We start from the raw sequence: 12,144 nt of genomic DNA on the forward strand, positions 1-12,144 counted from the left end.
AGAGGACAATTGTAGTTTTGTGTATAAGCCTTCTCATTTGCTTCAGTATGCCTAAATCGAGACTGCATGAACCCCAACTGAAACACGTACTCCGGTAAACACAATATTAAACTGTCCAGAGAGAAGGGTGTGCTTCAACATTTCAGGATATGTAACTGCCCTTTTAACATGCACACTTGAAGTGTGACTTGGGAGGGACACCTGAAAGTCATACCATTAGCATGATCTGCAAATCTTCCATTTACACCATTACTTTTACAGTTTACATTCTGTAAAAGATGATTTCCTGAACTTCCTAAATGTATGTTACACATTGCTATAAAACGATATTCCATGGCATATAGCAGTTCTAAGCTAACATTTCAACATGTTATACTAATTTACATAGTGAGGTGACTGCCCATAGACAACACACACCTCTAGAGAAATTCATCACTCATCGGGAAGGTACCAAACAATCACCAATCTCTACAAATCATAAAATGCAGAAAAGCAGACCCACTAGAGTTTCATCACAAAGTGGGAGAAAGCTTTAAAGTAAAATATAATGGAGGCCTCCTGGGTAATGCTTTGGGTTACTTCTCAAGGGGTAGGTATATCAACTCAACTCAGGGAGGTTGCCTATAAGACTTGTTGGTGCGGTATTCGCGCAGATGCGACTTAAAAACATTTTCCCAGAGCTTCCGACAGGTGCTGGAGGAAATGCAGCATGCCCAGACCTGCACGAAGAGGTCTTCATTCTGGAACGAGATACACTCCTCCATTAAAACGATTCTAGATTGAGATCCACCATTTTGTCCTAAGTGGTTGTTGCTGGGGCGATGGACTCAACTATTGAGGGCCCAGCCACGAGAAAAAGGAAAGTACTCTGAACATTCATCACCACGGTTAAACTTCAAATTGCAAAATCCCGGAAGGAGGCAGCACCTCCTACACATTACCAATGGCTGCATCATCTATGGAACATGATAGCCATGGAGCAAATGTTTTATAACTGAAGCAGACTTTGCAGCATTTGTGTGGGTTTGGAACCCCATAGTAAAGTTTTACCTCTGAAGTCAAGGACCTCTCATGCCCATAGAACTTGAGACTATGAAATCTATCAGTTTGAAACAGGTTATGTGATCCTGCCTAAAGATGCATCTATGTATTGAAACCGCCTGAACTAATAATAGACTTTATGATATGTACAAAAAACAAAGGGAATCCTTCTAGTTTTTTGGCCGCATAAACCAGTAGTAACAACTTCATATTCAAATTAGAGTTAAGAACAGTTCATATGTATATGCAATAGTTTCAAAAACCAGTTGTTCGCTTCACAATGGTATATTTCTTTTCTTGTATTCACTGTACTTCAAAGGCAGAATGCATACGTGTGGCCAATGCTTTCAGACAGAAAGTCCATTGCTGGTGCCAATTCTGCATATACGCTGCACTATAGATATGCTTGTAAGACCTTGTCTTCCTAAATTAAGGCCTCAAACAATACCCCCACTTGGGTGAGCAAAAGCAAGGCTCTGAATGCGCCAATGCGGCGAAGCAGCAAGACTGATGTGCTCAGCTGGTCTCCTCCATGGGATATTCAAGGAGGGAGGAGGCAGGGGTTGTTGCGTTTTAATTTTGCTACGTTTAATTAAATCTCTGTAATAGGAAGTTCACTCAGAATATATTGCTTCTAGACGACAATGAATAAGACGTTGAATACAAATAATTCTAGCAGTTGAATATTTCTTCCTAGTTTTGCCCATTTCATACATTGTACAACGCCCTTCACCAATTGGTAGGTCCAATACGTTCTCCTTTTTCAAAAGCCCCCCTGTTCAAGAGCTCTCTAGTGATGTATGCGGTCCTACAAAGCCTTTCCCAACACTATTATGGCCTCACCAGCAAAGTTACGCAGCATGAGGTTTAGCAGAAGGATCAGGGCAGGTTTCATGGCATATAAGTATATTGTGATTTGACGTTGATGAATAGATTCGTTGAGGTCACTCATATGGACTTGTAATGGCAACTTAAGACCACAGGACCACGTCCCCTAGTAGGCTTGCAGCAACAAAACCTTGGCAATGCCACGTTATCCAACTAAAGGAAACTAGAACATTTACCACTCTTTTGGTTCATCTGTCTGTAAGAATGTACACATTTGCAATGGCCAATACATGAAATTAAAATGTATTTGTGACCTACAGATACATTTCTCTCAGCTATGTTCACTGATATATGTGTGGTGCCAAAACGTGAAATACTGATGGGTTTGCCATCCAATGTGACTAATTAGTTATGTTACAAAATATCACATACAGGATTTCTCTTCTGCCAAAAAGAGCAGTGTTTCAGTTGTCTCTCTTTTTTTAGCTCCCTCCCTCTTTTAGACAGTTGATCATTATTTTTTATCTAATGCCCGTTCATTAACTTTTTTTGCACTGCATAACTGCCTTTTTGATTCAATAAAAAACAACATTTTCACAAGGTTGGCTTCATTCATTGTGGTTTTAGAAACACATGGTTTAAAATGAGAACAGGGAAAATAGCACTCCACAAATAAAATGACAAAAATCGCACAATGCAAACTAAGGAACTGGCTGGCCAATGTACATTTCATATATTGACCCAGAGCCTCTTGGTCCTCCATATTACTAGAGCGGGAACACTGACCCATTTCCCCAACATACCAATGCCACTTGAATGTTACTACTTTTGGTGAATACAGGTTCCTTGTAACAAAAGATGAAAGTGCAGAGTTGGCATCCTCTACACAGCCAAATTCAATTTGAGAGCAGTCTCCACTACGGCAAAGCAGAAAAAGACCAATCTCTACCATCAGAAGTTTATATAGTCCCCGACATGAGTTTCTGTTTAGAGTAAAGATGCTCCTTGGCGTGTATGGAAGCTTTAGAATCCCATGTTTAGCACCCAACTGCAGAAATAAATGGTGAATAGTATAGTTCGTAATAAAATATGTGGACTGATGCCCCTAGCCTCATTGTAGTCCCCAAGTTTACAACCACCCCTGTTTTTCCCACCGGTGATTGCTATATTTCAAAATAAAAACTATTTGAATATGGAGAAGGAATAACCAGAATACTTTTACATACTATCTTCAGCTGCAGTTTACACACTAAAGGGTGTGGACTACAGCAATATTCAGCGTTGCAATATCCTAATTTTGAGGATGCCAACGTTTCAGATCGCCTTAACCGAATTTGAAAGCTCCCGTCTTCCATTTAACCCTGCACACCCAGATTTCGAACAAGGTTGGGAAGTGGTACAGTAATGTAACCACTTTAGAAATAGGGCTAAGTTCGAAACCAAGAATCAATCTGCTTTTCTGATGGGAAGTGTCAACATTCCAAGAGTATGAAGGACATACAAGTACATGCTTAATATGTGTAGTATAAAATAAGGCCGAAAATTAATGGGGATCTGCAGCACTAACAAAATGTGACAAAAGTGAACTTGATATTTATTTTACAAATCTGACCCTGAGGATTGCAAAAGGCGTAGGACTAACGCACATTAAGGAAATGCAACTGAAACGATTGTCTCAAAATGGAAGACCTTTGCTCTGAAAATAAAAAAATAGCCACTGTTTACGTTTCTTGAGTTGCACTTTCAACAAATCACATTTTCCCTTTGCAAGGTAGGCAGGCACATTCAAGTGTTATTTGATACTACTGGCACATATGTTCCTTTGGTAGCTTGATACAAGGTTGGCTGCATTCGAGCACAAGATGACGTGAAGATAAGAAATCTGTATGTCAAGCTTCTGTCATCGGGGTACCAAATCACAGCTGTCATTAATGTTGTAAAACCACAAGGCTATCAAAAGTACTTTTAGACTTGACAAGAATATGCCTAGAACTCGTGTACTGGACTGAACCTTCCCCATAAAAAGTAGATTTTTGCCTTAAAAAGAACAAATATGCAGTGAAATACTGGAGGAATAATAGAAGTGTAGATCTGCAGTTTTCACAAAATTAAACGTTTATTAGCCCCATTCCCTTCTCAATGCTTCCCCAATTAGGAAATGTATAAGAAAGCAACACCAAGATCTAGTGCACATAAAATCTCAGTTACCTCAGCAGCAAATGTAGAATACAGGCCTAGATCATGTTCACAAACAAGAGTGCAACATTTTCATCGAAAATAAAAGTTATCCAGTTAGTTCTATTCAGTGTAAACACTTTAGGTTAATGTTTTTGATGGCTGGCCACGGTTACGTTATACAATATGCAGTGTCAAAGGAGCTATTCTATGAAAAGTTAAGCAGCTATGTACAGTCTCCCCATCCCCAGCATGGGATGCATTGTAGAGTAGCCGCCCTGGTTTTACAGGGTTTGGTGTTAAATTGAGCATAAGCTTCCCTGACTGGATCATCTGCTTTCCATGAGGTTCTGCCAGGTCTGCATTGATATGCTTTAGTTGGCCTTAGCTCTCTTCAAGAAGCGGCCTCTTAGCTTTAGGTTCATGCTCATTGCCAACTTCATGGAGATGCACACTGGGAAGGATGTGGTGATCCAACCCTAAGGGGACAAAAAGGACAGAGAAACATGGTTATTTACGATCTGCAAGAAAGGCATCAAAGTTAAATTGATGTACTGCACTCAGGGAACAAAACGGCCTCAAACTGAAGTGCTCCTAAAACGGTAGCTTGCGCCTTGGGGAATTCTAAGCTTTCTCAAAAGTCTGGTGCAGCTCATATACCAGGAAAGTGGGAAAGAATCAGTCATGTATTTATGGAAATTATAAGTGCTTAGGCAAGAGACACAGTACCAAGGGCATATTGAAGGCTGGTGCAATCTTGTTGTGTCTGTTCTACACACCTTTAAAAAGTAATAATATGGTAGTTAACAGAATATAACAGCTGTTAGTGGGGGCAGGAAACAGTGAATGGGGATGTTAGGAAAGATTCCTCTTTACAGCACCTTCCCTTCCATTTCTATGGACCCCAAATGTTTTGCTTTTATTTTTTCTATCGGACTGGTTCTTTTTTTACAGTGAAGTGAAGCCTTAATCTTTACTAAACTGGCTTTTGCTCATCTGCTATGGGTAAATTGACATGTCCTTCAGGTTGTCAGAACTGGAAAACATGGTTTCCCTTAGTCTAGTTAATTTGTTACTACCTTAAGTAACTTATCGCTTGTGGTAACATTTTTATCATTGTACAATGCATTTTACAATGCAGTACAATTTGATACACTTTGTTTTGCCCTAGACTAACACCCAGAGGAATTTTGGTTACTCTAGGTGTGCTAAATGGACAAGCTGATGGCTGCAGTGACATTTTACAATTTTTTGGTGAAGTTTCGTTTTGGCCTTACCGCGTTTGGCTACTAACTGTGTCTAGTGGTCAAACATGGCCATACCACAAGCTTTTTTGGTTGTCCTTTGCCCATCTGGTCTTTTAGCCTTCTTCCTGGCCTGTGAGACCAGGATCATCCTCATTTGGACTTCCAGTGCCTGGGAAAGCCGAGGGTTTTGGAGGGCTATGTGTGTTTGCTGCCAGGAAGTGGGCTGGGACTGTCTGGTCCAAATCCACAAACTGGTGCCAGTGCTTGAGTGGTATGCATGAGTTTGGCTGCCAGTGGTCCAGATTGGACCACTGCTGGGTTGTGTGTGGGGCAGATTGGTCATTGGCTAGTTGGGGCTGCTGTTCTTATCTGGCTTTTAGGATAAGAAGAGGACCCTTGCACCCAATCGAGAGAGATCCTTGAAGAAAATGAAGGCACCAAAATTCCTGTCCAGCTACAAGACTTGCGATGAGAACGCAGTCCTGTCGGAAGGAGGCTTGGCAAACAACTTCTGTTGCTGCCCTGGTACAGCCCTGCCCTGTGGAAGATCTTTAGCAGTCCTGCGAAGGCGCTGCAACCCTTGGAGTGGAGGGAACATCGATTCTCGACATCAGCTCAGAGTCTTACGAAGAGCCTTCAGAAGTGCCACCGGACTGCCCTGTGTCTCACAGTTTGGGCCATCATGCTGCAGATGTTGCGGTTCCAAGTTGAGGCCTGGAACTTGGGGGCTCTTCAGCTTGTGCAACAAGACTTACCTCTGCGAAATTCCATGGTCCGTGCATCAAGGGGACCCAAGATAGGAGGTAAAGTCTGACCGCAGCACGTGAATCACTTGCCGTGCATCAGTGGCCATCATCCGAAATTGCTTACCTGCGTCCATTCCTGTCCTGAGAGGGGCCCTGCATCGAGTTTTGCTGCATTCTTCCACTGAGAGCCCTTGCACCAGCATCAGACACCCACTGGAGAGCTGTTCAAACCTGCAACTCCTGGGGGAACCAAGGGCTGAGGCGGACAGCGGGAAAAGCAACCTCAGACCTTCAACCGACCTGCCAAGTCTCATGAAGAATCGGATTACAGGGTTGGGGGTGCGGGAGGCTGTAGCAATACTTACCCGACCCCTAAACTCCCTTTTAAAAGTTTCCTGACTTTTATAAAATATTTCTAACACTTTGGCTTTGCCACTGCTTGTGCACACAAGCACTCTGAAAGTTGGGAACATGTTTGTTAGCTAGTTTAACTCGTCCCCTAACACTTGGAACTGTTCACTGAATTCCAGAGACCCTAGCTTCATTTTTTCCAGCTTCATAAACTGTGTGGAACTTTTCTGAATGTTTGGGCACAAGGTCTAATACATTTTAGTGATGGACGTCTGAAGTTAGGATTGAATCTATGTGTACTAGTAGTGCTAATACTAATCTGTACCTTTCTTTTCAGGGATTTGATAAGTATTTTACACTACACCAGTAATTGTATATATGTATCTAACTTTTAGAAATGAGTGCTAATATTACCCGTTAGTCATTCTTCACTTTGTGTTTTGGCCATATGTAAAGAAGTATTTTTATACCAGATTGTCCAAGTGTGTTCCTCGACTATTTCACTGTGTGCTCATTGTGGACCGTTTACAAGCTCACCACCTCTTGAGACTTCGCTTAGACCCCTCCCCTTGCTACCTTGAACTAGTTGGCTACAGCTTCCAGAGTTGTCTCCATCAGAATATGGGTCAGACTTCTATACATCTGTGCACAAGGCCAGATTACAGAAAATCAGCCTGCCAGGGGACAGCCCATGGCAGATGTTAAATACAGTATGTAGTGATTATAACAAACTGAAAATAACGAACAGCAATTTGAAACAGATGTCGCATTATTTACAATATATATGTGGGGGTTGGGGTACGGGTTTAAAACTGTTGGGGAGGAGGTTAGGATTAGTAATTCAGCAAAACGGGGGGCATAGGCGGGGGCCCCCATACCCCCATACAAAGGTGTTTTCGTTATAAATGTTTATATCAAAGTGTTGTTTGTTATTTAATGGTTAGTTATAATCACATCTAAATGTTAAATACATCTTATTTATTGCATATCTGTAAAGCGTCCTACATCAAATGGCGTTTCAAGGCGCGCAAGAAAAAAAGGGGTGTGGGGAAACAAGGAAGAAAGATTACAATAAGGGTCCTACTAGGCCGCGTGACATTCGAACCGTGCAAATGCACCAACAAGAAGTGCGAAGAAGAGGGGGGAGTGCAGGTCTGTGTGAAATGCAAAGTGCTAGTGTGGGAAGGGAAGTGCAGTGCAAAGAGGAGAGGGTGCAGGTGAAAGTGGGGTGGAGGAGGGTGGGGGAATAGGCCCACAGGCGAGTGCTAAGGGGAGGCCAGGTGGGCAAGTGCCAGGGATTGCATGGAGTGCAGGGGGTGAGGGAAACCTATGATAAGTGCAAGGAATGTAGTGGACTGTCCCGGGGGGGGGGGGGGGAGAGGGGGTTTGGTGCCTTGTACAACTCAGAGGGAACCAGGCAGCCAGTCACTGAGGCAGAAGTGGGTGTTTGCAGTGGAGGGGGAGAGGGGAAGGAAGGAGAGAAAATTAGTGTCTGGAGGGGCTTTCCGAACTTAAAGAGATCCGGCTCAGGTCTGAGAGGTGCTGGGAGACCATTCCAGAGGGAAGCTCCTGTGGAGGTAAGGGATCTACCCCCCACTCTCTGCTTAGAGAAGTGTCTAATCTGCAGAAAGTTGGAGCTAGAGGACCGAAAGGCTCTAGCAGGCAGGTATTTCGGGGAGAGAGAGAGTTAGCAGGGTCCCAGGCCCCAGAAAGCCTTATGGGTGATGCAGAGGGTCTTGAACTTGATCCTAGCAGCAAACGGCAATTACAGTCTTTAGAGATGTATACAGACATGAAATTCAGTGGTGATGGTGGTTGGGGATAATTAAGAACAGAGTCTTTGAAGCTGCTTCCTGGAAGAGAAGGGGGTTCTTAACAGTGATCCTGGCACTAGTCACTAGGGAATGAACTTACTTTCGGGAGGCTGGACTTCCAGTGATGGGTAGCCAGGAGGGTGAACGAACGGGAGCCGGCACGGAGGGCAGCTAGGAAAAGGGGAGTTATGTGCAAGGGGGCTAGTATAAAGTGAGATTCAGCACATTAGAGGGGCTAACCCAGGGATAAGCACTCTGCGTAAAGGCAAAGGTGGCCAAGGCTCATGGGATGTTCTAGAGACCACTGAATGCAAGGTTTAGTACACTGTTGACAGGAGTATAGGGGCAACCCCATGAGGAAGTGGGAGGAGTAATCCAGCCTGTTGAGAACCAGGATGATGAAAAGTGTTTTAGCAGAGTGAAAGGTGGGAAAGGGGACGGTTTTTCGGTTTTTTTAAACGCTTATAAAGGTTTAACATCTAACAAAAGGTGTAACATCTAACATATTAAAAGAAACAGGTGACTAAACAGAACTTCAACCCTCAAAGAAAGGGCCATATGACACTCCAAACAAACCGACTTGTAAAAAAGCAGTTGAAAAACAGTGGCACCATTGTGGTCATGGATACACAACTACTACATGAAAGCATACATAACTCCATGACACAAATTATGTTCAGGAATTTAGTGATGACCCCACAAACGATTATCTGAAACCTTTGCCATTGCATTTTGAGGCTTCTGAAATGCAAGTCAGCTGCAAAAGACACCGATATGCATTGGAATTAACAATACTCTAAGTGTAAAATGCATTTTTCAGACAAGCTTTGTAGGGCACATATGATGAATCTTTCATTTACAATTTGTTCTGGCCTTTATACATCACAAGGTCAACACTAATTGCGCTGTGCTTTGTGATAAAATGAAATGAACCCCATGGTCTACACACTGAACAAGCCTGATCCGCATTTTGTTATACAGAATGCTCACAGAATCAAAAACAGTGCAAGGCTTTGTTTTTTTAAACACGTTATTTGGCTAAATCAGTGTTTATATTCCTGGAAAAACGCATCCTTATGCATGGAGAGTTAGCTGGTTTAAATGAGCTGGAATCCCATTTTACAAATCCATGTTGAATCTCATATCATTGAATCAGCCATTTTATACATTCCACAGAAGGAGTAAAAAAATGTGTTCATTTAGAAGGGCCAATCTTACGAAGCTTCTACTATAATTATTGGGGAGGTTGGTTCAGCCTTCAAACGATACATGCATAATTTTTGCTAAAGCAATGCAAGTGTGAGAGAGTACACAAGGTCCACTGATCAAAGCTAGCGATTACGACAAGAACACCCAAATGTCAGGAATGTCTGGCAGGGAAATGGTAGTGATAATGCCCTTTGTGCTCATGAGACAAGTTTGTTGTGAGATGAGTTTAGGTACAACATAACCTTTGAGCCACCTTGTATTTCTTTGGCCAGGAGAAAATTGACTCATCAAAGTGCATGAGGATGGAAGAGAGGAGTACTAACAGTGCTTTACCTGCCTTTTGATGGCTTTAGATTGATTTCAGATTTTTTAAAGCTAACTGCCCTCAGAAGCCCCAGACCTTAGTTTAGCCCTTTCCATTTAATCCGTTTATTGGGGTTGGTATAACCTCATCGGTCAACTGGCTTCCCAATTGTGACAGCACTACTGTCAGTATAACCAAGTTGTACTATGACACAATTTTAGATGGTTACACACATTGCTGATTGGCTGTAGGTCGCTATAAAATATTAGAACTGAAAGGAAGCAGTAGATGATAGCAATATACTCAAGTGGTGCATAATTGCTAATATTGGAAAGTGCGCATTGCTTGAATATACTATTTCTGCAGCTCCCTCCCATACATTTACTGCTTCCCTAATTAAGTATGTTCTACCTTTGTTTGCTACTTACTTGGCTATTCATTTCAATTTTTCTTTATCATCTGATCAACTTTGCAATTCACTTAAGGGTGCAACTGCTACTCCTCCACTATGGAAACCCTCTTTAGACTGAAGAACTTTCTAACCTTTGTCCTATTTCTTTTCTACCTTATCGGTCTACAGTGCTTGAATATATACTTTCACTTAGCTGTGATCTTAATTTGCACAATCAATCCCCTTCTTGTAAATCTGTTTTACATCCGGTACATTCTGAGATAGTCCTTTTGTCAGTCTCCAATTCCGTATTTACACTTGTCATTTTAGACTGTCATGTATTTTGTTTTTGCTCAATCTTAGTGCTGCATTTGATATAAGGGATTATCCAACGCTGCTTTCTAGTTCGTCATCCTTGGGGATTTCTGGTTTTCTTGTCTATATAATTCTTTTGTTTCTTGAAGGGTTTCTTCCTCTTTAGCTTCTGAGATTTCTAAACACTGGTTTGAGGCCAATTTTTAAGCTGTTGATACTCAGACTTATTTGTTTACCCTCATTTAATGATTCTATTCATGAGCGTCTTGTCTTTCAGCTTTCAATTCTTGGGTGTCCTCTCGTTTTCTCTGTCTTACTACTAAAAAAAAATACATTTCATTATTTCCTGCATTTCCATTTCGTCTCCTCCATTTATTTCCTCATCTCAGTTTCAGCTTCTTATCTGCCTATCTGCCACCATTCTCACAACTTGGGCATTATTTTTGATTCTTGCATCTCTTTGCAGTCCCAGATTGCTTCCTTAGTTGAATCGTGTCGCTTTCCGCTTTTTAACATTAAGAAAATGTCATTTCTTAACAATTGTTGCCACCAAAATCTTGTTAGATACTTTTGTTTTAGCTCATCTTAATTATTGCTACTCTTTATATGCGGGACTAACTAAGCATTTTTTGCTCTTTGTTCTGCATTCGGCTTTAAGAATTAAGTTGCATCTATTTATCTCTTCCAGTATTTCTCTTTACTTGGCTTATTAAATAGGCATTAGATCAATTTCTTAGTTTGGTTTTTCACTGTGTCCACACCTGAGCTCCGGTTTAGCTCTGTTCTTTGGCCTTCTCATTCTCCATGCAGCGCTTTTCGTTCTGTTTCTGAATTGCTTCTTTCCATTCTCCACCCTCCTTGTGTGGCATCTTATTTTCGGTTTAAACTACTAGCTTAAGTTGTGGAACTCTTCCTCTGAATATTTGTTCTGCTTTGACCTTAAACCAATTCAAATAATGACAAGCCACATTATCTAGGTTGCTTTTTCACAAGATGCTTCCTCTGGAGCTGGTGTTTCTTTTGCCATAGGCGTTACTTTAAGGATCATAGTCTCTGCCATTTGACTGACATTTGTGCCTCAAACTTCAGTAGAGCACTTATAATAAAAATGCTACATAAATATTGTATACAATAAAAAGAGAATAAACATTAATAAATGCTAAACAAAAAATGAGCATTCATGATGAGTTTCTATTTATGAGCATACAAAAAGGCATATTTCAACTAGCTGTTCCCGGCATCACATACGCCATTTTAGCATATCTTAAAAGGTCAATATTGGTCAGTAATTCATAAAGTCACTTCTGTCCCATCATTTTTTTAAAAAACATTCTTTATTTTGTACCTTGCACATTTTTTCAAGCACAACCAAATAGCACTACACTGTGCCATCATATTCCCCACAAGTGCAGGTAACAACAAGCTTAAACTCCTCTCAACCTCCCCCAACCCACCCCCGGCAGAGTTGCATTCTTCAGTGTCCATAGAACACAAAGGCACGGTACCTGCAACTAAATCTTGCCCTGTAGACCGGAACAATCCATACTTTGCCACCCGGCATGTCACCACGACACAGCTACAACCACCATCCACTGCACATCCCTGAGAAATGAAAAACTTAGTAACAGGACGAAAGCTCCATCTTCCTCCAGAAACCGTCGTCGGCCCAGAGGACCCACCCCCCCCCCCGCCACTTAAATGCCTCTCTCCTGAAATGACTAAG

At 41.8% G+C, this 12,144-nt stretch overlaps 1 protein-coding gene across 1 annotated transcript in view; it reads right to left on the reverse strand.

The window, feature by feature from the left end:
- Positions 1-3,966: 3,966 nt before the first annotated feature.
- HSD17B12 (hydroxysteroid 17-beta dehydrogenase 12) overlaps positions 3,967-12,144 on the reverse strand; it is a 1,764,331-nt gene continuing 1,756,153 nt past the window's right edge. Inside the window, exon 11 of the mRNA XM_069623326.1 lies at positions 3,967-4,523. Coding sequence (XP_069479427.1) covers positions 4,419-4,523 — 105 coding nt within the window. The 3' untranslated portion in view covers positions 3,967-4,418. The remainder of the gene's footprint in view (positions 4,524-12,144) is intronic.

Source organism: Ambystoma mexicanum, chromosome 11, assembly GCF_040938575.1.
Source record: "Ambystoma mexicanum isolate Mex_15411 chromosome 11, UKY_AmexF1_1, whole genome shotgun sequence".
Classification (NCBI taxonomy): Eukaryota; Metazoa; Chordata; class Amphibia; order Caudata; family Ambystomatidae; genus Ambystoma; species Ambystoma mexicanum.